General features: G+C 44.2%; 2 protein-coding genes across 4 annotated transcripts; one reads left to right on the forward strand and one right to left on the reverse strand.

Moving 5' to 3' along the window:
• Positions 1–11,402, forward strand: CLNS1A (chloride nucleotide-sensitive channel 1A). Of its 2 annotated transcripts, none has more exons than XM_086739729.1 (7): positions 1–176; positions 2,273–2,409; positions 4,513–4,623; positions 5,298–5,408; positions 5,869–6,042; positions 8,056–8,140; positions 10,764–11,402. In XM_086739729.1, exons 1-6 carry the CDS (start codon positions 25–27, stop codon positions 8,121–8,123), a joined length of 753 nt encoding a protein of 250 aa, XP_086595855.1. In that variant the 5' UTR covers positions 1–24; the 3' UTR covers positions 8,124–8,140; positions 10,764–11,402. The 2 variants fall into 2 exon arrangements, with proteins under 2 accessions (XP_086595855.1, XP_086595856.1); XM_086739730.1 differs by having other exon boundaries at positions 4,516–4,623.
• On the reverse strand, positions 10,942–25,751 carry AQP11 (aquaporin 11). Of its 2 annotated transcripts, XR_015257521.1 has the most exons (5): positions 25,454–25,751; positions 24,678–25,341; positions 19,531–19,647; positions 14,541–15,164; positions 10,942–11,485 (listed from the first exon to the last, which is right to left on the reverse strand). XR_015257521.1 is itself a non-coding variant. In XM_086739728.1 (4 exons), exons 2-4 carry the CDS (start codon positions 25,270–25,272, stop codon positions 15,112–15,114), a joined length of 765 nt encoding a protein of 254 aa, XP_086595854.1. In that variant the 5' UTR covers positions 25,273–25,341; positions 25,454–25,751; the 3' UTR covers positions 14,122–15,111. The 2 variants fall into 2 exon arrangements, 1 of the variants encoding a protein (XP_086595854.1); XM_086739728.1 differs by lacking the exon at positions 10,942–11,485 and having other exon boundaries at positions 14,122–15,164.
• Between the last annotated feature and the right edge of the window lie 486 nt (positions 25,752–26,237).

Below are 26,237 nucleotides of genomic sequence, written 5' to 3' on the forward strand. Positions count from 1 at the left end.
CCGGCGGCCGCGGAGGAGGAGGAGATGGTGGAGGAGGGAGGCGGCGGTGCCGCCGCCATGAGTTTCCTCAAGCGATTCCCGCCGCCGGCCGAGGGCGTCCGCCACCAGCAGCCTGACACGGAGGCGGTGCTGGCGGGGCGGACGCTGGGCTCCGGCACCCTCTACATCGCCGAGAGGTGGGTGGGAGGGGGTTCACGGGACCCACGTAGGCCTCGGGGCGGGGGGGGGGGGGGGGGGGACCGAGCGGCTTCTCCTGAGGGGGAGCTTCCCCGGGGGCCGGTGAGGACAGGGCCGGGATAGTCGGGTGTGCGTGGGCCTCTCCGCCGAGGGGAGAAAACCTCCCGTGAGGGGTTTTCTGTGAGGGGACCTGCCCGAAGTGGGCAAGGCGGCGGGGTGGGGGGGGCGCTGGCGGGTGAGGGAGCCCCTCGAAGCGAGGGGCCGGCTCTGAGCGGGGATCCCCGCTGTGCCGGGTCGAAATGGTGGGGTTTTTTTTAACCAGGCGAGAGGGAAGCGCGCAGCAAGGGAGCGTTTGCGGCGGCTCTTTTCTGCTGGGAGTGGCCGGGGCTGGTGGGTCTCTGCCGCTGTTGACTGCTGCGGCTCTGTGAAGCCTCTCGTGTTGCGTCTGTCCTGTGGGCACTGTTCTCAGAAGACAGAAATCAGGTTATTCTGCAAGATGTGATCCGAGCTCTTTATAATTCCCTTTAAATCTTTCCTGCGTTACACGGTTCAGTAAGACAGCCTCTTGATTAAAGCAACGTTATTTTCTCCAACTGTGGAAAAGTGCTCTGAATAGAACACATTTCTGCAGTAGAAGAGTGTCGTTAGAACAAAAACATCCTCTAAAACCTGCGCTGAGTAGTGAATTGTCTTTTAAGACCTGTGGACCCTGAAACTCTTCAGCAGGGCCTGTTGTGACAGGACGAGGGGTGATGGTTTTAAAACAGAGGGAGGGAGATTCAGATTAGATATTAGGAAACAATTTTTTACGCTGAGGGTGGTGGGACAGTGTCCCAGGTCGCCCAGAGAGGCGGTGGATGCCCCATCCCTGGAAACATTCCAGGCCAGGTTGGCCGGGGCTCTGAGCAACCTGATGTGGTTGGAGATGTCCCTGCTCCTGGCAGGGGGGTTGGACTGGATGACCCTTGAAGGTCCCTTCCAACCCAAACCCTTCTGTGATTTTTATGGAACGTTCATCAGAAGGGTAATAATATTTGAGGGGCTTTTGCCCCACCTGAAACTGTGATGTTGTGTTTCTCTCGGAGAGGAATCTCTCCGGAACGTTGGTTACCGTTTTGTGTAGTTGTTTGGTTGCAGATACGGGAGCTTCTCTTCACGTGCCATCAGCTCTCAACACAGGTAATGCCGAAGTTTCCCGGTAACTTGCTTTCAATAGATCTTTTTTGTGTGAGGCACGTACAACTCTGCCGGCTTCCTCCCAGCGTTTCAGGCGCGTCGCAGAGTTTTTACCAGAGTCACTTGCTGGTAACGAACAGGAGACGCCAGTGTTTGTGGGAGAACCGGGCGGACGATGCAGCTTTGGATCGTTGCGGTGACTCTGTGTCAACAGCTGGAAGCACTGAGAGCTGGCTGATTGAGACTGGGAAAGAAAATTCCTTGCTCCTGCTCTCAGCCCGATTGCCCAAGGCGAGGAGTTTTCTGCGACCTTTTAATTGGCTTTGTCCCTCCACCCAAACTTGAACGCTGAATTTCATACATCGTGAAGGTCTTACTTTCTGCCTTAGTACTTCTGTGCGGCCTCATTGATCGCTCAAGAGTTTGATTTCTCAGCTGCTGATGTGAAGGAGGTCGCAGCCCAGGGGCGCCAACCTGTGCTGGCTCCGGCTGCGGTTGGCAATGACAGTGAAAACAGGGGGAAGCAGAGGTTATAGCACCGAAGTTGTCAGGGGGCGAAAAACCGTAACCTGGCTCTGTTAGGTCTGCCGATCGCAGAACTGGCCGATTTTCTACGTACAGGCTACGCCCGCGTCACATCTGCAACCTTCCAGAAATTACGCCTGTGACTCTCCTTGCAGTGTTTTCTTTATCTTGAAAGAACACAGAACATTTAATAGTTTGAGTTATAAATCACGTTCTGGAACCTCTGTAGGTATCTATCTTCCCAAAGATAACTACAGGAAGGAGAAAAAAGAAGAGGTAGGGAGCAAAATTAAGGCTTTAGAGCAAATGTGCTAAAGCTGAAATGTGTTTAGGGTGCTCAGATTTGCATTCCATCAGAAAAGGTTGTTTTTTCTTTTTCCTCCCTCCTTGTCAGTCGCCTGTCTTGGCTGGAAAACTCCGGCGTTGGCTTCTCCTTGGATTATCCCACCATCAGTTTACACGCCGTCTCCAGGGACCTGAGCGCCTACCCGAGCGAGCACTTGTACGTCATGGTGAACGCCAAATTCGGAGGTATGCCCGGAGCGTCGCGTAGCGTTCCCGTGCAGTCCCGAGCGGCAGAATTTCCTCTTCAAAAAGAGTAAATTTTGGTTTTAAAAATGATATGCTTCATTTAAGTAATAGCTTGTATTTTCTTTTTCGTTTCCCTGAGGGGTAGTTATTTCAGAAGTGCAGCTTTGCCCTTGTTTAGAGTCACTTCTGTACCGTTCTGCTCTCAGCATCTGACTCTGTAGAGCTGGAGCCGCTGAGAATCGGTTCTCTGCCATCTTACGCTGATTTTAAACAATTTAATTCCTCTGCAGTCTCCCCGTGATTCCAGCTGAGGTATGGTTTTTGCTTTATTGAATTCGTGTTGATGTTGGTACCCTCTCCAGGGTTTTGAGTTCCTGCTGTTTCACATTAGCTTGCAGGCTTTCATTCATTTTCTCCCGCAGCTTGCTTAAAAAAAACCACCGCAACAGCTCATGTTGCCAGGCTTAATGGATCTTTGTACATTTCCCACAAAACCAACCTTTTGACTGATTTTGCTTTGACCTACAGAGAACAAACTTTGTTTCATTGTTTGTATGAAGATTTTCTATTTTTTTTTTTTTTTTGATGTGTCATTTTTTTTTCCTTCTGGCAGACCTATTAATATTTGAAGCGCGCCGTGAACTGCCGTCTCAGTTTGAGTAGCGCGCGTTAAGCCTTGAGCAGACCTCCTTTCCCCTCCACGCCTACTGGTCGGCGTCGTTAAAGGCTAAAATGTGGCATTTAATTTTCTTTTCACTAGTCTGTATACCGAAAGTACCGACAAGACTCTGAGGAGGCAGAGGCGTTTTTCGGCTGTTAATACTCTGTTATTTCCTTCTCTCGTGTTACCAATAGTCTCTGACAGTGTGTCAGTACAAGGAATAAGAGAATGTCTATGTGCAATTCTCGGTGGTTTTTCCTCGTTTTCCTTTGTGTTAATTTTGAAGTAGACTGAGCCTAGTCTGAAGAAAGAGATCATTTACAGGTTTTAACTCATTCTGATAATAGTGTTTGAAAATAGTGATGTCCTGTGACAGTTCTTATCTGTAAATCCTTAATAGGCTGACTTTTGTGGGAGTCTTTTGTGCTTCTTTTTTTTTTTCTTAATATATGAACTGTGGCTGCAGTAAATCTTCTCCAGCAAGTAGAAGATAGGTTTAGTTTTTTAAGTCTAGCGCTGGCCTGGGATTTCAACTGCAGAATAGCGTTAAACCCAAAGCTCTCCAATTCTTTGGCTGTAGGAGTCTTCATTTCTTAGTTGGGCAGGGTACGTTTTGTCCTTCCTCTGAAAGTTTTTGTCATGCTCTCTGTGTGTGGATGTGCCTTATCCTTGCCCCTTTTTTAGGAGAAGGCAGTCAGAGGTTGACTGTGTTGAAAATAAAGAGCTGGGCTCAGCAGTAAGGAGCTGTGCCTGCGGGTGTCGGTTGGAACAGGACTGGGTAGCTTTTTTGGACACTTCATTTTTGGGGAAAGCTGGCTGGCAGCTTCTTGGCTTCTTCATCTTCTTGGTGGTGCCAGTTTTGTGTGTGATAAAAGCCACTCTCAGTGGAACAGCCTTAAATGTATTCCTCTTTTTCTGTAGAAAATAATGATGCACTTTTGAAGCTGTCAGTGCAGTGTCCCCAGCCGCAGAGCAATGAATTGTAGCCATCTTCTTAGTGGGTTTTATATTTATGGAAAGTGAACCTTCACGCTGTTCCTTACTTATTCACGTGCGCAGAAGTCGGGAAGCATGGTTTTGCCCACGTTGTCATTGGCTCTGAGCGTACTTTCTACCTCTGACATCTTGCTGGCTGGCTAGGAACGTGAGAAACTGAGGAGAGATCTTCTGTAAGTGTCACAGTCCTCTGTGAGAGGCCACAATTCGTGTGATTTTAAAAAATACATGTGTAGCATCGTGCAGGTAAACAGTAGTGGCTGTGAATTATGATTTCCTTGAGCAAATTGTTTGCAATAAGAATCGGGCAGTTGGCTCTCACAGGTTGTGTCCAGGTTTCTGATTTGATTACCTGTGTGTTCCTGAAAGAATAAACAAATGTGACCCTTTTTTTTTTTTTTTGACGAAATAAACATTTTTCTCTTAAATCTTTCTCTTGGTTCAAGAAGAGGAGACAAAAGAGGCTCCCATGGCTGAAGGGGAGGAGGAAGAAGATAGCGACGACGAGGGTGAACCAATTGCGGAATTCAGATTTGTACCTAGCGACAAATCGGCCTGTAAGTGAAGAGGGAAATCGCGTTTTAGCTTAAAATCCTGGCTGTATGTGGAAGATTTCTCTGGAATGGAGATGTAAAGGCAGTGATCCTTTAGTGTCCTTCTCTAATTACTTGATTTCTGTCAGCTGAGAAGAACAAAGCAAATTGTTTTATCTTGCTTGAAGCGAGATTTATCTTGAGCAGCTGCTGCTCAAGGAAGATTCTCGTGCTGTAAAACTGAGACTTTTAAGTTTAAACACATGACACGGATAATCTTTATCTATATTTGCAGAGAACTTGTATGGGAAACACCTTTAAATTTAATTACAAATTCAGCGATATTTGAGCCGGCGATAATTTCATTAGGGATGTCCAGACACTACTGCTGGAAATCAGTCGTGTCCTGTCCGGTGCGGAGCTTACAGTTGGTTCCAAGTTTTAGGAATCTTATGTATTAGATGCTGCAAGGAATCCCACAGTGGGTAAACAAAGACCGCATTGTCCAGAGAAAAGCCTTTATCATGGAGGAAATAATGGAAAAGTGCTGTTAAGAGGATAAAGCACCAGGCTGGATCTAGGTTCTGGTAAAGGAATGTTTTCAATCTCTCCGATCACGCAGTCTGGGATTTCTTGCCTTTCTTTTGGGATACTGGTGGAGAAATGAGGGAGGTTTGTCTTGGTTTGTGTTCCTACAGTGGAAGCGATGTTTTCGGCAATGTGTGAATGCCAAGCTCTGCACCCAGACCCAGACGACGAAGACTCAGACAACGACTATGAAGGGGAGGAGTATGATGTGGAGGCCCACGGTTCGTAACAGCTGTTTCTTTTGAAATACCTGCCAGCACGTGGGTATCCGGAACTTCTGCAGTATCTGTCATGAGAACGGTGTGGTCTGTGAAGCAGTTCCTTGTCATCTCCCTGAACGTTCTTTACGCCATAGGCACAGTATAAAACTCAGAAATCTGTGATTTAGCTGTCACAAATCACTGGTATTCAGCAAAAACATTGTTCTCATTCTCAAAAGCCCCAAGACACAAATACCAGCCTTTCCTGTTCCCAGTGGGTGTGCTAGGACAGGTTCAGTGCCCGTGCTGTGGCGTGGTCAGTTCGCATCACCCTGTATAACCTCTGACTGATGTAAGCAGCCTTTTAATCTCAGTCACTTCATCTGAGCGTAACTCACCCGGCTGTTGTCCTATTCCTCCACCCCTGCTTGATCCCGGGCTCCTAAACTCAGGTCTGATAAACATAAACTTGGTTTTGCAGAGCTGCAGCAAGGTGACATCCCGACCTTTTACACTTACGAGGAAGGATTGTCGCATTTAACGGCAGAAGGTCAGGCCACGCTGGAGAGGTTAGAAGGCATGTTAGCCCAGTCCGTCAGCAGCCAGTTCCACATGGCTGGAGTGAGGACAGAAGACTCGATAAGGGAGTTTGAAGGTAAGAAATGCTTTTGTTTCACTAAAAAATATATGGAGGCAGTGGTTCTCCAGTCTGGCTAATCCATAAAGACCAGGACTGAGCAAGCATCCTGCTGTGGGTGATGCCTTACCACGCTGCGTGCACCAGCAGCGCTTTTGTCTTTGCTCACAGCCACGGGTTATAAAAATGCAGTGTGTTGAGGGCTGCTGCGTTAAAGAACGAGGACTACTACATTAAGAATTCTTTATTCCTACTGGTATGATTTCCTGGAATAGTGGTAGGGTGAAGCTGATTTAGGATTAAAAAAAAAAAATTAAATTTGTCAGTCTACGCTGGGATTAGGAATCAATTTCCACTCTAAACAGGTAATAGCATTTTTCTTGGGAAGACCCTAAATTGTAGGTTAGTAATTCTCTTTATGGAGTTCAGTGCGAATTCAGAATCACTGAAATACACTGGGACAGATTTTTTTTTTTTTTTTTTTTAAATCTCTTCTTCTGAAGGGTGCTGTCTCTTTATGCCGCTGTTCAAACACGTACTTAAGGAGTAAGGTTTCCTTTTGTCGTAAAAAAAACCAGTCTCTCACATTTTGCCTTTTCTGCCTGCTGTTTTCACTGGAGCAGTATGTTACCTGGGAGAAGAACAGGGAAATAGTTTAGTAGCATTGCTTCTTTTATATTTAAAAAAAAAATTAAAAAAAATCTCAGTGGTTTAGTATGGCCTGACATTTTTGAAGGATGAAAGATGATGCAGCTGTTGTGGATTTCTAGCTACCAGCTTGCCTAGAATAGTCAACAGAATAATAACTAACCTGTTCTGGTCTATACGGATGATTTTTTTTAAAACTTTATTTGCTTTGTCAGTTGTTTACGGGTTCTCTTTGTTCCACAACTTTGAATAAATGTATGTCATGTAAAGCTAACCTCAGGTGATACACTCATGTTTTAGCAGTGCCCTTCATTTGAAAATTTTGTCAGGTTTCTAAACTTGAACAGCAAGTATGTCACGTGTCTCAAAGCAGTCTCCGTCCAAGTTTTATCTGCCTTCCTCGTCCTGTTTGCTGTAGTACTACTTCTTGGTTTGCCAGAATTGTTAACATCCCCAGGGCTGCTGAGTTTCAGGATTCTGTTATTTTTTGAGATTGTAACATAGAGAGATTGTTCCTTTTTTCAACTTGATGATCATAGAATCACAGAATGGTTTGGGTTGGAAGGGACCTTCAAAGCCCATCCAGTCCGACCCCCTGCAAGGAGCAGGGACGTTTTTGACTAGATCACGTTGCTCAGAGCAGTTTCAGAAGAGGATCCGGCCTCTTTCTGTTAGAGTATAATTAAAGCAATTAAAAAGAATCATGCCATTCGTTACACCAGAACTTCATTTAAGAAACCAAATAGCTTAAATCTGCTGTTTAAGTCTTTTAATAAGACAGAGTGAGACGAGGTTGTAGGAAGCAGTGAAGTCTTTTAAGTGACCGACTGATAGAGCTGGAACAAAACCACGGGCTTGTGAGTACATCAGTGTTTACTCAGGGTGCTTTGAGAAGTTCAGTGAAGGAGTCTTCTGCTCTGGCCATCTCTTGTCAGCAGAGGGCACTCGCTCTCTTTCATAGAATGATAGAACCACAGAATGGTTTGTGTTGGAAGGGACCTTCAAAGCCTATCCAGTCCAACCCCCCTGCAAGGAGCAGGGACATCTCCAACCACATCAGGTTGCTCAGAGCCTCATCCAGCCTGGCCTTGAACGTTTCCAGGGATGGGGCATCCACCACCTCTCTGGGCAACCTGGGACAGTGTGCCACCACCCTCAGTGTGAAAAATAGTTTTATAATGTCTAATCTGAATCTACCTCCCTCTATTTTGAAACCATGACCCCTCGTCCTGTCACAGCAGGCCCTGCTGAAGAGTCTCTCCCCATCTTTCCTGTAGCCCCCTTTGGGCACTGGAAGGCCGCTATAAGATCTCGTTTCCTCTGATAGCATCACCGGCTTGTGAGCCTGCGGTGTTACGTAGCACTGGCTGTTTTTTTTTTCAGATGGAATGGAGGTGGACATAGCACCAGTCGTTGCGGGGCAGTTTGAAGACGCAGAAGTTGATCACTGAGGAGGGCGTATGCTGCTGTAAGTTCTCTCTTCCAACACCACTACTTTTCAGTCCTGCAGAGCCTTCCGCCTCTGTAAGTTGTGTAATGCAAATGATCCTAGTTCTTCTACAGGAGGTATCTTGGGATATCACAGGATGATGGTGATCAGAGAAGGAAAAAGTAGCTGTAGTTATCACAAATATGGAAAGATGTTCAGTGATCCAGCCAAAATTGCCTGTTGGCGTAAACCGTCACACTGCGTGGGTAACCTGCGTGGTGCCTGTCTGGAAGCCAGGTCGGGAAACTCAGAACTGTCCGATCTCGAAGGCTCTTAGATGCCAAGATATGAACGCTGGAGCCGTGGCTGGGAAGTTACTGTCCTTAGTATCCGTTATTTCACCCGAAGCGTGCAAGATATCCCAGGCCTTTCAAGGGGGCAGAACGCTTCACAGTGCCGCAAGTCCATCTCTTCCTTCCCTGCATGCGGAGCAGGAACAGTTCCCGGTAAAGTTACGCAGCTCCCTGGATGGGATTGTTGTCAGAAGTGCCCAGCTTCACGACAACGCTCTGCTCAGGTGGTTGTGCCGGTGAGCTCTCTTGCCTGCCATCACCTGGACTGCTTTTCTCCCGTCAGTGGCATCACAAGATGCGCCAGGGTTTCCTCGCTGGCGCTGGGTGGGAGAGGAAGAGCAGCTGCTTCTGGGACTGCGTTTGTGGAGACGCACAGCCACAGCGGGGCTGTGATTTCGCCCCTGCTTCAGCGTTGCCTGCTAGCGCACAGTTTGCACGTGCTGCTCAAGTGGTGGGTGCCTTGTCCCCGTTCTTCTGCCTCCCTAGGAAGTGAGCAGAGAACGATCCCACTTGAAATGCTGGAGAAAACAGTTGCGAGGCAGACAACCAAAAGCTTGGGGGAGAGAAAAAAGGAAGGGTGGGGGAGGAAAGAGCTGTGAACAGGAAGAAGAAATTAAAAAAATCAATGGAAATGGGTCAGAAGTAGTTAGGAATAACGGAGAGAGGCTGCGGTCCCCTAGAAACGCTGTTGCAGAGCGGTGATGCGCGTCTGCTTGCCTCCTCAGTTGTTTACTTTACTTTGTTGCTGTTACTACTCCGGCAGTTCTGAAAGGCCCTGAGTAGCCCTGTGTTCGCTTACTGATCTCAGCCGCTGGTCGTCAGCTGGTATTTATTATTTGGTGTAAGAGCTCAAACTTTTATGCAGTTGCTCTTCCTACCCTGGGAAAGACTTTGCAACTTTGCAGTACAGAGAGGAGTTCTTCCAAAAAAAAAGTCAAGATACCGGTTGCCCTGCCGCTGGACGGTTATCTTATTTGATAAAGGACATGTTTTAAAATTAAAGAAGGCTCTTCAGCTTAGATGAAGTGCCTCTTAGTGAATGGAAAGCTTGGTTGTGATGACTCCATCTCCAAGATTATTTCGGTCCATGGTTTGTGAAAAAATAATTTAAAAAATCCCACTGTTGAAAATTCAGATTTGAATTTTTATTGCCCTGGCTTAAGCAAGCAAGATAGAGGAGAATTAGTGACCAGTGGCAGATCTCTAAAGAGCTTTAAAGTGGTGGTGGAAGTGGTGGTGGAAGTGGTGTTGACTGATGTTCTAGCAAAGCACAAAATGCACCCTGTGAGAAGTAGTTTTGGTCAGTGGAATTCTTCCTGCTGCTTACTCCGTGCCTTCCACGGTGCAGCAGGCGGCTGTGGGAGATTAACGCTGCGAGAGGCGACTGGATCGGGCGTGCTCTGTCCTTCTGCTCGTGCTGGTCAGAGCTGAGGAGCTGATCCCCATCAGGGCAGGTCAAGCGATCAGCACGTGTAGCGTCAAGTGCTGCAGTGACGTCGCTCCAGGCAGCAGTTTGGGAGCTGTGGGTGTGATGGGCCGTCTCAAAGTAAGCGCCGGCCTGACTGCGCTGATGTAATTTAAGTTCAGAAACCTAGGATATACGGCAGCAATAAACAACTGAAGGTGTGACATGACAGGAACAGCTCTCGGAGGTCTGTGCTGATCGCTCTGCTAACAAGCTTGAGCACGAGGGCGGCTTGGTTCTACACTCCAAAAACGGGCAGAGAGGGAGCACGGTGTGATCTCCTCAGTACTCTGTCGAGCTGCTCAGCCCTTTGAATTTTCTGAACTGCAAAAACGATCTGTGAGAACATCTTGTTGGCGATCCTTTAGAGAGCAACGTGCTGCCCGGCCTCTAAAACGATGCCCTTGTGGGGTGCTCACGTTGCGTGTTACTGCTCGTTGCCCAAATGAGATGTGACAGTTGCCCGCTGAAGCTCCTGGAGGACTTCCTGCCAGCTGATGTGGGACGTTTCCACTGGTCTTGTAATAAGCGGTGTTCTTTCTGTCGCATCACGAGGTTGCAGTAATTGTTGCGAGGCAACTGGTGCGTCTGCGGGTGGCCGTGCAGCGGGGCCTGCCGGGGCGCAGGCGCGCAACTGCGGGTCGGAGGCGCGTGCTGTCCTTAGCTGACCTGAGCTCAGAGCTGCTGTCAAAGGCAAAGATGCTCAGCCCTTCTGAAAATGAGTGGGTTTGCAGTCAATTCTGTCCTCTGTGACTGCAAACAAGGCATAGCTACTACTTTGTGAAGATTGATAAGCTTTTATTTTAATGCCAACTATGTAAACTTGGTGTCTTGTATCTTCCAGATTCCTCTTGCGGCACTTCCAGAATAAGCTGTAAAACTGACGGCATTGCAGTGACTATCGGGAGTTAACCTTTCTTTTAATGACCTGAGCTTAGACATCTGGGTCTATAAATGCTTTTATAGATGTTTAAAACAAGGTTTGACATTTGTGACCACAATGGGGTTATTTAAAAAAAAAAAACAAACAAACAAAACAAACAAAAAACAATAAAACCTCTTGCATCTAACACTTGAATGGGGCTAATCAGGGGTCATTTCAGAGAAGCCTCTGTAGGAATTCTAGGACTTCAGTAATAAAGTGTAAGTAGAACAGAATTTTAGATTGTCCTGGAATTTCCCATATTTTTGTACCTGTTCATTGCGTCGGTGCAGTGGAACGGAAATAAAAGTGTTACAAAGTTTGACTAAAAGGAAATAGGGTTGGCCAAGGATTAAAAGCAAAGCTAAATTTCATGCCCCTCAAGTAACTGGCTTTTTCAGTTCAGTGCTGTTCATTTCATTTCTCTGAGCGCAGAGTTTGGGTGGTACAGGAGATGGAATAAAGTCTGTAAAGCCCTGACAACGAGAACCGTTTTGTGTCTTTGTATTAAACGTTAACAACATTGTTAAATAAACTAAGATTTTTGTATCTCACAACCAACTCCTGCGTTGCAGTTCTCAGTCCTTTACTTCAGCAAGCGGCTGGCCACTCCGAGCTGATGTGCCTTGTTGAGGCACTCTCTTCTAGAACAAAAAAAAAAAGGCCATTTTCATAATTTACCTGGATGTGAGAATAAAAGGGCAGAATATTTGCAGAGTGCGCCTGTAAGACAGATTAAGCCTGCGATGCATCCCAAATTTAGGAACCCAACGTTAGACTGCCAGAGGTTAGTCCTGCTGCGGCTTTTACTGTTTCATCTCTCTGCGTGGTGGTGTTCTCGCCGTGGGGCAACAGCGGCAAATTTCAAGGGTGGTGGTTTGTTTTTTTTTTTCCCCCCAATATTCAAATGAAAGTCTGATGCTAAACTTCTTTCACTTTCATCCAATTTGAGGTTAGCTTGATATGGGAATGGTTTCTTTACCAGCCCTACACTCTTGGAATAGCGTTGAGTGGTGCTGCCCTGCTTAGCGCGCTGGGATGTAGTTTGCTTTCAAGGTACGTGAAGATTACACCCACTCTGTTGAATATTCATTTGGAATTCCAGTCAAATTTGTGATGATTTAATAATCTTGCGAACTATTGACGTTGCTGAGTAAGTATTGAGCATGTTACGCAGCAAGACATCCAAGAAGAATGTCTTTCCCAGCCCCTTTGTATACGTGTATGTAAATGCACGCATGTTCTTGTTAGGGGTTCAGAGTAACAAACGATTCTTGCACTGGGATTTGGAGAATTTTCACATGGGGAGATTTTGGGACAGCTAAGGAGTACTAAAGCTCTGCCAAACACCACCGTTCAGGAAAGAAAGCTCATGCAATTCCAAATCACTGTTCATGGTTAAACCAGACTGTTCTGATGATGATGTTTGGGGGTTTTTGGTGTAAAACTGAGTTGTTGGGACTGTAGTCTCTCTATTCTTTTTCATACTGAACTGCAGACTGCCTGTTACGTATCCTGCCAGACGGGCAGCTGGACTGAGCTCGGCTCCTCTCACTGCTCTCACACTGTGCGAGCGGTCGGAAGCTCCAGAGGGAGAATTTGTTTTGTGCTAATGCAGAGCTCCAGGAGCAGACATTTCGTGATGCTTCCAGTCGGATCAACGCAGCAAGATTAATTTTAGTGAGGTGGAAACAAACATGGATGAGCCCTGAAGGTAGCATTGAGAAGTGTCTTGTGGGAGTTTACAAGTTTTATTTTTAGTAAAACTTTGTATTTAGGCTGTGTAAGTGTTCCGGGAACACTTAAGGAATCACAGAATGGTTTGGGTTGGAAGGGATCTCCATCTAGTCCAACCCCCATGCCGTGGACAGGGACATCTCCAACCACATCAGGCTGCTCAGCTTATGCACGCTTCATACGCGTTCAGTATTGTGAATGCAAAATTATTAATTTTTGCCTGTACTACCAAAACTAGTTAAATTCTCCAGTTCCTAACTCAGTTTTCATTCTTTCTGCCTTTTTTTTCCCACTTTTGTTTTACTTTAATTTAGTCAACTGAAGGCTTGTGCATTTCTTAGTGATTTATTATTTAAAAAAAAAAAGTATTTATAAATAGAGCAACTAGTTATTAATCACCCAGATTTGTACCTTTTTTTTTTTTAACTATATGTTATGCCAAAATAAACGATGTGGGCATACAGAAGCCAGATCTGACCTCTTTGCTTTTTCGGGCCATCAAAAATGACGTGGAGGTAGAGCCTCTGATCTAACAAACTTAGGCTTCCTGTAGGTTTGTATCTCTGCTTTCTCTCTTTTCCCTGACCACTTGTTTTTACGTTTGAGGTTTGAGATCTTCACCCTGTGGGCCTCACAGGCTCAAAGGAGAGATGCAAGCCAGTTCATTATGTAAGGCTCATTTCCATAAGAAATTAGGCTAAAAACTGGGCTTCAGTACACCAGTAAAGGCAAAATCCAAGGGAGAAAAAAATTCATTTGTAAGGTATGGATCACCAAAAATAGGTTAAAGTGGTAAAAAGCAGTAAAGCAAGAAAGCTGACAGGTGGTAGAAGCCTCCCAAAACATGTTTTAGAAGCAGTACATGGCGTAAAAGCACGTGTTTTTCAAAAGCTTTGTGCATCGCGTTTCTGATGTAGCAGCCCTCTGTGGCAGAGCTATAAATAAGCGTATGAATTTAAGAACACCTAAAGGATGGCAGCTTACCAGGCTCGCAGCGTGGGGTGTGAAGAGTTTTACCAAAGGTAATTTCCTTTAGTAAGCCTACTCAAACTAGTAGCAAGGTGCTGCTGAGCAATAACCCAGCAGTTCTAGTTATCTTCAGCGTATTAGCAAGCTGGTTTTTACAATTTTATTTTGATGGCTGAATACAGAATCACGGATTAAGACTCTCTTGTATGAAAAGCATGTCCAAACAGGTGATTTCATTTTGCAATATAATCTTAAATGTACCTTGGAAAATTAAAATGAGAAAATACTTTATTGCAACAAGTAAGAAGTTACATGAAAATATTTACTTCCCAAATTCTTGCAAAAAAAGATAGCTGACAACAGTAGCTGTTTAAGCCCTGGTTCATAATTTTACTGTAAAAAAAAACCTGACTGTGTCTCTTCCTCTTAGAATATGGTCTGCAAGGTGACTTGAGCCTACTGCTGGGATCTTTGTAGAACTTGTTAGCCAGCTCTCCTTTCAAACCTTGTAACTATAGAGTGCACAGCTGAATTTAGTCTTAAATTTGAAAAATCTGGTTTGGTATACAGAACTTTGGAGGATGGTACGTGTTTGTGCTCTTCACCTCAGCTAATGCTCTAAAGGAGGGTGTGTTTGTGCCAGCTGGGTACGTAGCTTTCCTGTGGGTTTAGCTCTTTTATTTACTCTTATATTGCAAATTCATTTATTGTGAGAAAAATGCCTGGTAAGAGTTACATCAAATCAAGAACAAATCAAGTTCCATGTGATTCATCTCTATATATTGTGTGTGTTTTTCTACGTGAAGAAGTAATCTCAGATAAAGCAGGAGGGGTTTTGTTTTTTTTTTTGCCTAAAATACCTTTTTATGTGTGTGTCTACAGAATGTTATGGTACTTCATTACTGCTCTTTCCAACCAACATAAACTTTGAACAGACTATAGCGGGACAGGATGGGGCAGAGCCTTCCCGAAAGGAAGCAAGGGGTTACTTACCTGCACTCAGGTATTATTAAAACAACGCTGGTCCTACAGACTTTTACTTTTGGTGTAAGGTACCTCTAGAACAGAGCTGTGGAGACTCTGGTAGGGAGTAGTGTAGCCTTTCTTCCTCTCAGAGGTACATACATTGCGAGTAGGAATATGACGAGGTCACTATAGGAATGAAATCTTCAGCTCCTTTTTGGCAGGTGCCTTCTATGGGACGAAATCCAATAAAATAAAACCTGGAAAGGACCGGGTAGTTCTCTAAAATTAGTTTTGCATGCTGTTGTAATAGAGGTCAGCACGTGGCACTTATGGCTAAAGTGACAAAGTTTCCGTGTTTTAACAGTCCTTCACATTCGCATGGCCTAGCTGAAAACGTTGGCAGATATTCTCAAAATCCCGATACGCTATTACAAAATAAGTGTTGGAATACAAAGTTGTACGTCAAGTATTTCAAACCTAAAATCTGAACAGAAAAGTGGTGTGGAGGTCGATGTCAACAGTTTTCTGAAAGCTTCATGTCTGCAGGTGTTGAAAGTGTTTTTCAGTGTAGTACTGCTAGATTTCAGAGTTTGATGTCTCAGGATATCCGAGGAAGGATTTCATCCCATATAAAAGCCACAAGTATTGTGCCTGAAAAGAGAATTTGTTTAAATGAATTTGAGAAGGAGACAGTGCAGGTAGTGAAAAATAAACATTATGTTCAGGTTTTTGAGTGTCTAACATGCAATATAGCATGGAATTTTCTGTTGAAAGGGCTAGAGGCAGCCAGAACTTTTTGCAAACACAGTCTTTTTCACAAAGAAAGCTTCAACAGACCATGCAAGTGATCCTTATGAGCTGATAAGCTTGTTTTTCTTCAGATATTTAGTGTTTTAACTCTGATCTGTATAAGCCAAATCAAAGGTGGAACAGTTTGATCAGGTGAATTTTTCTGAAAAATCGTGTTTCAGTGTGATACTTCTGCCATTTGTGGCAGCTTCCAAGGGAGTTACTACTGACCTAGCAATTCCCTAAATAGGCAGAATTTTGTTCTCCTGAAGTCCAAAGTCCGAACAGCTCTGCTGTTTACCTTCCCAGCCTTCCTCTGGACCCTGATCTCGTGAGGACTGTGACACAAGTGGCCATATTCACTACCAGTTCTTCCCTGTTCGTGCAGGTCGAGTACAGGATTACCACTCGCTGGCCCGTCAGTATTTGAATTCGACTTGATTACTGACAGTTTTTTAGGAACTTCCTGGGCTGCATTCACTCACTGCATTAAGAGTTTTGCTCTGTCAGATGATGTCTGCACAGCTGAAAACCCCTATGAGAACCAAGGTATGGGAGCAGGACACTTCCAGATGTTTGTTGAAACTTTCCTTTGCTGCCATGTCCCCAAGATGCTGATGGCTTCACTGCAGGTGAACTTGCAACTTAGTGCTTTGCGAAGCTCCACGTTTAAGTGTACTGAACTTGGTGGAAACCTCTGAGCACTCTTCTCTTCTGAGTAGAAAGTTTCACCTCCATTTACATCTACTGCTAAGCAGCTTTTGGGGCATCTATTTTCTATCCTGATGGTGAAAAAACATTTTATTCTACAGAACAGTATCAGCCTTTCTGCTAAAACCGATCTAAAGGAGTGGGCATTGATTCTGTTTTTACAGTGTTAGAAGCGTAGCAGGATGCTAAGCTGGCACCTGTCCAGAAGAGAGCATCCCATTTTATTGCCCTCATGTCCAGTATCTTGTCACCAGCTCTTCCATTCATAGCTCTCATCTCCCCGGTACCGGAAGAGAAGCATTAGCTCAGTGCCCACCATTACTAATGGTATAATCATGCCTGGACAACTAACGTGAATTCCTTTGGCAGTGAAACGGAAACTCCCTTTGTTCCGCTGCTACTTACTGCTTCTGCGTTCACAGTGCAGAATTTAGGGCTGCCTGTGCTGAGTCATAAACACTCGCTGACAGCTATATTTACTACAGGAATTAGCTGATTTAATGCTGCTGGAGAATCACCTTCACCAAAATGTCAGTGAAGCCATTTTGAAAAATGAGTTCTTAACTGCAGTTCTAAGATTATATTCACGAAAGGTCATAAACCACCAGTAGGTGTGTTTATCCTAAAGGAAAACTTCCACTTCCTCCTCCTCCTCTTATGAAGGTGATAATCAATCTTCCTCTCGTTCTAAGTGTCCTTTCTAAGAAAATTGTTTTAAAGTTGATGATTAAGAACTGGCTTATGGTTAAATGAGGGTATCCATTATACACCGAATGGTCTCAGTCTCCTTGTCCTCACGGTATTTGCCATGCCCACAAATGAGATCATACTGCACTTTGCACAGGCAATTTAAAGTTTCATGGTATGCTAGTCCATGGTTCTGCATATGGTAGTTATTACAGCACATCACTAAAAAAAAAAAAAAAAATTCCTAAAAGAATTCCCCCAAATAAGAGTAAAGTAATGTAACCATCTAAGATGCTAATGCTGGGAAAAGTGAGACATCAAATTAGCATATCACTGTGACTCTGCCAGTTTCTGGGAAGGCTGAAACAGTATTTCTGCTGACACATGGATTCTCAAAGTAAATTTTACAATTAAATTTAAAATATCCCTTCATCATTAAAATATTCCTTCATCATCTCCTTTTATGAGTCAGCTTAGAGGTTCTTTTCACAAAAATTTTATCATCATACGTCATTTTCCTAGATGCCTCATCATTTAGTCCAATTTTGAAAGAAAAAATTCTATTCCTATTGTATTCTTATTTTCAAAAAGCACCTGAAAAATTTAATTTCATGTTAGATTTGTAGATCTGCAGATCTGATACTCCTGTATTCATCAATTCAGTTTTCAAATGTAACTATCATCTCCTCTGTACTTCCACCGCAGACACATTTGTTTACAACTCTTGGGTGTACAAGATGAGGTCTGTACGTCTCCGTGAAGCTCCCTTGTTTTGTGGTGAGGCATCTCTATGAGCACTAGAGTACTCAGCTCTTCCAGCGATCCACAGACCTGAGCTCTGTAACAAAATGTTTGGCTACACTAGTGACACCACACAAAAAGCGAGGTGTCCCGAGTACAAGTGCTTGGTCTGGAGGTCCTTTCCCTCATAAATTAAGAGACAGCATTCAGTACATTCTGTACGTATTTTCCTATATGTTAACCAACAATAAACGGCTATTTATGGATTTTCACAGAAATGTAACACTGCTCCCTACCTGCATTCTAAATTTCTCAAGTCGCGGTTCCATTTAAGTTAACATCTGCTGATTTTCTTACTCCAGCCAAAAATCACCTGAGGCCTTTCTGCAAAGCAGTTCTGCAGGATGCATCCTGCTAAAGAAGTAGAACATGGCGTTTCTTCTGAAGCATGTTCTGCCTCCTCTTTCTTTCGATCACTTACTAAGATGTTAAAGCCTGAGTACACACAACCCAGACAATCTCAAAATGGGTATCGGGCTGAAATCAGCTAATATACCTGAAAGCTAAACGTGAAATCCAAGGAATATGTTCTGCCAGGACCCAGCTTTGCTGAAGACACTTCATTAGCTCCTAAGCGAAGTACTGCACGGGGCTGTATCAAGCTGATGCTATTGTCAGTCATCTCCTTTGGATGTCTAATTTAACAAAATTAAAGTGAATTTTAGTTTGACTGGAAATTCCATCTCCGTTTTTAAGTGACTGGGAGTCACTGTAGGTAGATTCCGCACAGACGTGGACTCAAAGAAAAACAAGTTATTTGTTGTAACTGGAGCCCTTCGAGGTGTTTCCTCTGTGTGTTTCACAGCCCACCTGCTTTCCAGTACCACTGCTGTACCTTCTAATAGGATTAAGAGTCGTGAAAGAACCTGGGATTAGCAGACTGCTGCTTTATATACCCTCTAAGCAGAAAGCTCCAGATTTGTAGGGACTAACTGTAAACAAACAACGGCATGAAGTGTTACTTGGAGCATTTTCATCTGCACGCAACTAGAAGTTAAAATCAATAGTTTCCAAATTAAAACCATAGTTTAAGTTAGAGAAAAAAAAAACCAACCCAGTTACTAATATTCCTTATTGCTAAATTAAGAATAGCTTGTTTCCAACTGTGATTGGAGCAAAAATGTAGAAGAGGAACTGCAAAGTTCAGACACTATGGAGATAAAGATTTGATATTATTATAATAATAATTGAGAAAGCATATTTTAAACACTTGTCCTAATACCTGTGGGTTTGTTTTGGGGTTATCTGTTTTTGTTTTTTAATAACTCATCCCCATATTCTTGCATACTGTCACAAAGCAAGACAGAAATTGCATGCTAACCAATGTTTCTCTTTTTGAACTTAATCAGGCTAATATCTACTTTCAGGTAGCCTCTCCTCCTTTTTAATATTTTGCTACAACCCACAAATGGGCCTTTGGTGAGCGTGAGAATTTGCAGCGTATGTCAAACAGGCTGGATATTAACACCAAGGCATAAAATCCCAAACAACAGGCAGCTTCAAAAGGATCACACGCTCCAGAGTAAACGGCTCTTAGTGTATAACTAACTAGTTAACCCTAACCTAAACACTAACCTTTTTCACTTATGATTGTGCTGTTGTGGTTTTTTGGGACGCACGTTGTCTTGCTCAAAGTATTCCGAAAGTACTTAAGACTTTGAACATGACATCTGATTGAAACAATTGTATTACCTAAAATGGTTGTTTCTTAAAATAAACTAACTGATCAAAACAGTAGATGCTACTTTGTGAATAAAATCGGTGTTTAAAACTCAGTATTAGATGTTTGATTCACAAAACAGTGTTACAGGCTTCTACATAGAGCATTAAACAAGTTTAAAATATATAGCTCACATTTGCAACAGAAAACCATGATTCTGAATGACTTCCACACATAAAATTTTAAGTGGCTATTTTCTGGATTTTATTTAAAACAGAAAACGAGCCGGCTATCAAATAAAGAATAGCTGTTTTTTGAACCATGTACTAAATAACGCTTTCTCGAACACACAAAGTATTAAGAACTTACCTAAGGATGGTGCTATCCAATATACTAGTGAATAACTCAAAAATTTGTCGTAGAAACACCTTGGATGTAATGAAAAAGCCAGTGCTGGATTAAATATTGCTCCTGTGAGATTTCCACCTGCAATAAAATGTAGACAGTATGAGATCAAGCCATCTTTCTTAATGTTCATTTAAAACGAATATTGAAATGCACACACACATTACTACAAGAAACGCACACTCTGCACTAAAATGCATTAGCAGAAACAGATTGAACAGATTAACTCTTCTGAAGCTATTTATTAGACGATACATGTTTAACTGTTTGCTAAAATGTTTTAAAGTAGCCAAAGCAAATGCTTTAGCTTCCTGTAGCTCTTTCCAGCAAATACTGTTTGAAGAGGAGGGTTTGGCTAATGTTGAACGTTTCTGCTGATAAAACTATAAGCTGTTTTGCTAATAGTATCACGCTTTCCGAAGAGACATAAATTACACAAATATTAGTGAAGGAATACTGAGTTTTCATTAAAGCCCCATGTCACGTTGTCATAGCTCAGCCCCGCTCGGGACCAGGCTACGCAGTCTGTCTCTCGCTCCCCCCACCCTCTGAGAGAACAGGGAGAGATGATATAAGAAAAACGGCTCGAGGTTTGAGATAAGGACAGGGAGAGATCCCTAAAGTTACCGTCACGGGCCAAAAGTTACCGTTAGGCTTACAAAACCACAACACACATACACAGGATAATGTAAACAACTGTCAAGCGCTGTTCTCGCTAAACTGACCTCTGCACTTTCTTAATATAACATTAATATCAATTTATAGAACACTAAGATTATCATATGGTAATAACTCAGGAAAAAGCCTTCAGAATCATTCTACATCTTATCTGAAGAAAGTAAAAGCAAACCCCACTCCACTCACTTGAAAAAGGAAGCTTAAAGAAGCCAAGCAGCTTTCCTTGCCTCTGACTTCAGATACAAACGAAGTTGCCTACACATTCTCCAAACAGCTAGACCTGAACACCTCACACTGTGGGGACTAAACTGTAGTTACACTGCAGAGGAGCCTGGAGGTGAGGGGTTTTAATTCTGACACGTTGTTCCTCTCGTTGCAATCCTGCAGAAGAAGCATTACTCAGTAAAATTATCCGTATTAATAGAAGTTCTGTACTATTAGTTGCTAACTGCCCCATAACTGTTTTATCTATTAATCTACTGCCATAAAATATTAAATAATTGTGTTTATTTTGTTTCTTAAAGCTTATTCTTGATTTTCTCAAATAAGCCAGCATGAGCTTTGAACTTACCCTCTGTACAAATACCATGCTGCTGTAACACTCACGAGCACGCATTTACCAGAAGTTTTAGTGAGGTCTTTGTCATTCTCCTGTATTTCTCTTTCTATGCGCTCATCATTTCTTTTGCTGTTATTACGGTTTGGGAAGGCTTTCGTCTTTGTTGACCTGCTCAGTTTGCTCTGGTTTTACACTTGTTCCCAACAGCAACTTGGATTTACTGTGCGGTCTGTTATTCCGCACGCTGACACATTAACGACTTCCACTGTTGCCAGGGGGGCCATCTACAATAATTTACTTTACTTTTATCTATTTATAAATTCACTGCTTCTACAGCCACAAATACAGGTTCAAGAGCAGAACTACACTCTCAGGAGGCTCTTTCTGAACATCAAACAGAGTTTTAACTGCTGTATTTTTTCAGAATTCATTACCAGTAACTACTGGAATATAGGCCAGGGTCACTAGTATAATCTTATCTAAAAATATTTTTTAAACATCTCAGTCTGTGTACAGGAAAAAAAAAAAATTATTTTATGGTAAAAAAGTGTAACATCTTTCCTGTTGTACACATAAAAACTTAAAAAGGTGAAGTAATGTGTGCTCTGCACAACGTGATAAAGTAATTTTAACTTTTGAAATTAAAGGCAAAACCAAAATTAGGAAGAAATTTGGAATTTAAAATATGTCATTTTTACCTTGCTGTGTTAGACTCAGAAACATCCAACCAATTTCATAAATTCTGACTTCATTGTAATATCGGCTGTAAATGAAAAAGCCCTCAAAAGGTGTGTTTCTGTCTTCCCCCAATTAAATATTTTCCCAAAGGAAATATCCAAAAGTATTACCAACATGTTTATGGTCTGCATCCTTAGCTTCTGAATCATTCCCTTAATATTTCTTTCTCCTTCTATTCAGTAGAAGAAAGGCTGCTGGAGCTTTTGTGTACAGTATGCACTATTTAAAAATTTGGTCCAAAATCCAAATATTTTTAACTATGAAAAGAGTAGAAGAAAAACTAAAGGCACGGGTAATAATTTTGAAAATACTTACTGTCTACTCTGATGTTATTTGTTGGAGTAAGTTGTATGGCATACCTCTTGTGGGGTACGTACAACAGTGACTTGTCAACATTTATTTTAATTTAGGCAACCATCTAAATACAATTTAATGTTTTTGAGCCCTCTGTGTGTATCAATACATTTAGACGGGTGTAAGCCACAGAGATATGGCTGTCCTTCAAAATGTTACCCAAACCAAATTTGATATGGAGTAGGAGATATTCCTTCTTACAGATCTTTTTTAGACTGCAATCATTCCTCTTACAGGATACAGCTTTCAAACATTATAATTCATGGAATTAAATATGATCTACTATACATGAGATGTATTTTCTAACATTTCTGGTTCATTCATAACTGTAATAAACACGTGTCCCGAAGGCACAATTGATTCGCTTTTTAAAACCAGAGCGTAAGAAGAAATCGTTAGCGTGAATTTTGATTTGTAAATTTAAGGCACCTTTCTGAGTGTCTAGCTGGAACACTGTATCTGTCAAATTAAAGTCTAAAAAAAAATCATTATTCATACAATATTCTAAACTATTCCATATTTTTGTAGAGAAAAAGGAAGAATGTTAAATCAGCATTGCTTTCCCTAAATCTGTGCTGGTTGCCCAGTGCTTTGGTATTCGGTGAGCATGAAAGATCCATTCCTCTTAAAGAAGTGCTCAAATTCTTACAAATGGTTAGTGAGGAGGTAAAGAAGATTTCCCAAGAATGAGGCAGCAAGAAAGGTTTGAGAGCCTCTAAGGTGTCCCTACATGTACCTACCTGACCTTCCACTAAAGATACATCTGTTCCAGCGCAAGCCTGGGACCTTGTCACAGAAAGAAACGAACAGCAGCAGCCTGCTCCCACACTTGTTGTGTAATAGCTCAGTGATAGGAATCTTGGGTTTTACGCCCTCCCCTACTTCAAGAGGCTTCAATCCGCATCTTAGGAGTGCACAGTAAACACCAGGCTCATGACTACTGCAGGGGGAGGACCGCCCTTTTCACCTCTCCTTTTGAAACCGGGAGTACAGCAGAGTGCAAACCTTAGGAAGCTCGGAGCAGAGCGAACAAGAAATAATCAGATTTTCCGCTAAGCAGGGGATAAAACTAAGTTCAGGATCTCCTCTCTGGAATGCATATATATTTTTATAGTCGCCTTGATTCTAGACTAAAAATGTCCAGGCAGCACGGGACATTTTGCACCCGAAACGACACAAACTGTGCAGGTGGAGAGAGGCCTGGGCGCAGCAGGTCTGATGTTTCCTAGAAGTACACGGAGATTGATCGCGCTGGATAGTCGTAACACATCCCAGTTTATGATGAGGAACTTGGTACACAGCCTTCTCCTGCCAGAAAAAGAAAGGAGGCCAGCCCAGCCAACGACACTGGGCAGGAATTCTTTGTACAGACTAGCGAAGAGAAAGGCAGTGTGACACGTATTATTTTGTATTTGCTAAGCAGGGAAGGAATGTTAAGAATCAGGAATCCAGCTTTCTATGCTTGTAAAAGAGGTAGGATAATCTTTCACTACATTTTTACTGAGCAATTCAGAAATATATTCAATGTGCTGAAATGCATTGACAACTTGCCTCTGCCTTCAAAAATTAATTTTAGGAAGTAGTTCAAATTGCTAAGTTAATTCTCTAAATTCTCCATGGACTTCTTTTAATTTTTCAGATATTAGCTAATTTCAACTAAACTTAATGAGTAAAGGTTTTTTCAATAATAGATCTGAAAATTAGTAGCATACAGTAGAATAAAATATAGTCTATGTTAGCATAATACTATTTTTTTGGACAAGATGTCAATGACACCCCAGATGTCTGCAGATAAGAGAGTGATCTCCCTCTCTCATACACGGATTTGATCATTTCCTCGATGACTTCCTGCGCAGTGGGAGCTGCAGCACAAGCAAGGAACTCTGTAACCATCCCTCTCTCACCTCCCTGTACCCCAAACTACAGAATCTCCTTGCCAGTACACCCCACTCCCTGCAGAGCTGTCCCCAAGTGCCAGAAATCCAGCACTTCACTGTGGGCAACGGGGAGCATCAGCAGTCAGCAGAAAGAAGTTCAGACTGACTCCCCTCTCCTTCTCCCGGCTGGCCCAGAGAGCCTGTGCAGGTGACAGTGTCCCAGCTCTGGGAAGCACGAGGTGACAGTCTGGCAGGGACAAGGACAGGGCATTACAAAGACACGAGACTCACGTAAATGCCATGACACAACAGGCACTTAACGTTTTTCTTTTACATTGGGTTTCCTGAGGTATCATTTTATCATTTATACCATCGTTCTGCAAATAACCATTCCTGCTTCCGATATAAGGATTTAAGGTAGTTAAATAAACTGCACTGATATGAATTACGCATTATTTAAATGCAGACCTTGCATATTACCGGTCTGTACCCTGCCATTGCACAATCAGCAGTTTTTCTCCTGCTGCAGACAGTGGTGCTCTCTCGCAATGCCACTTAGAAATCAGAGCACATTGTATGAAATCTCTCACGCTATATAAAGGCAGATTACAAAACGATCCTTCACCGAGATATTTTAACAGTGTTCTGTGGAATTCTTAGCCAATCTTTTAGATTTGACATCGTTTTAAATTCAGTAACTCATTTCATTCTTAACCCCACACCTGCCTGGAATCATAACCAGGCAAACTTGACAGAAGCTCGAAATGAATTCTGCATAGATAGAACCAAAGACTTTCTTCGATGCATGTTTTGTAATCTAAGGAATATAATTTTGCATCGTAACACTTTAAAAACCTTCCATTACAACTTTATTGCAGGAACAAAGGAAAAAAAAAAAGACTAACCTGCATACACGAGCATGGTGATGAGAAGAGCAATCAAATGGACTTTGTACTTGGGATTAACGCTTTCCACTCGCAGGATGGTCAGCTGGAAAACGACAGAAAAAAGCAGTTCTATGCAGAATGCCTGCATCTCTGTAGTCTGCATGGGGTTGCTGCAGCCCTGTGAGAGCGCTGCAAAATGTGGCTCTGCCATCTCCAGGCTCCAGATAAAGTGCATAAACACCCTGGCAAGAGCTGCAGCCACAAACTGAGCGCCGATCTTGAGTCCACCCATCTTGACCGACATCCCACCGCCCCACACTGGCTGCAGGGTACCACAGGGATTGCATATGCTGCCAGTCAACGTCAAGCCGTGCAGGACGGTGAAACCGTAGGTGAGAGTGAGGGCGGTATGCGGCTTCGGCTCCACGTTGCCGAGCAGGCAGAGCTCGTTAGTGCAGGCGCAAATCTGGAAGGTGCTAAACATCTCCAAAAGGAAAGCGCAAAGGCGCTGGTGGGAGCGCAGCCGGCGGCGGGTCAATCTCCTGCACAGCCCCACTGCTACCACGATGCCGGCCATCAGCAGGAGCGAGGTCTCGACCCCACCGACAGCCATGGCGAGAGTTTCACAGGCCGAAGGACTCGAAGGAGGACTTCACTCTGGTCCAGCCCTGGTCTTCCTCACCTATGGGGAGAAAGAAAGCGGGAGAGGGAGGAAAAATAACTACCCTTTCCCTTCGAGGTAGGAGCCAGCTTCTGTCCCCACCTGCTTGCAGCCTGGGAGATGTCTGACTCACCCTCCGCTTGACGGGGAGCAAAGGGCAGGAGAGCCCGGCCGGACAGGGCTGAGGGCAAGGGGATCCCTCTCTCCTCCGGGGAACGGGTTAGGAGAAGGAAGGTGGAAAAGAAGCACAGAAGAAGAAGGGGGCCCTGCTTTCCCTCAGCCCCTCCGCGGTGGGGCGGACAGAGCCCCCCTCAGCTTGCGAGGGGAGGGCGGGAAGGCTACCGCCCACGAAGTGGTGGGGGAGGAACAGGAGGCGAGCCACTTTCTCCGCCGGCTTAGTAGCGCGGGCTCCCCACAGCCAGGCAAAAGCAGTTAAAAAATAAGCCCCGTCCCCGCCGCCGGCTGAGGCGAGGAGGCGGCGTCGCTGCTGCCTCCTCCCTCTCCTCCGCCTCCTCCTCCTCCTCCTCCTCCTCCTTCTCCTCCTTCTCCGCCACCAGGCGCAGGGCGCCCACCGGCGGCGCGCGAGCGGGCTGCGGCACTGCGCATGCGCCCGGCGGGGAGGCGAAAGGGGCGGGAAGGCGAAAGGGGCGGGAAGGGGCTCGGGGCGGGAAGGGGCCGCGGTGCGAGCGGGCGGGCGGGCGGGCACGGCGGGCCGGGGCGCGCGGCGGCGGCAGCAGCAGCAGCGTTTTCCCGCCGGCGGGCTGCGGCCATAGGCGCAGGGGCGAGGGGAAGGGGACGGGGACAGAAGGGGGAAACTGAGGGGGTGCTGGTGGCCGTCGTCGGGCTCAGCCGGACTGAAGTCTTTAGGGGTGTTTACCCCTGCACAAGAGGCAGGGGTGTGGGGGGTTAATTCCTCC

The sequence above is a fragment of the Chlamydotis macqueenii genome, chromosome 1 (genome assembly GCF_036417535.1).
Source record: "Chlamydotis macqueenii isolate bChlMac1 chromosome 1, bChlMac1.mat, whole genome shotgun sequence".
NCBI classification, from domain to species: Eukaryota; Metazoa; Chordata; class Aves; order Otidiformes; family Otididae; genus Chlamydotis; species Chlamydotis macqueenii.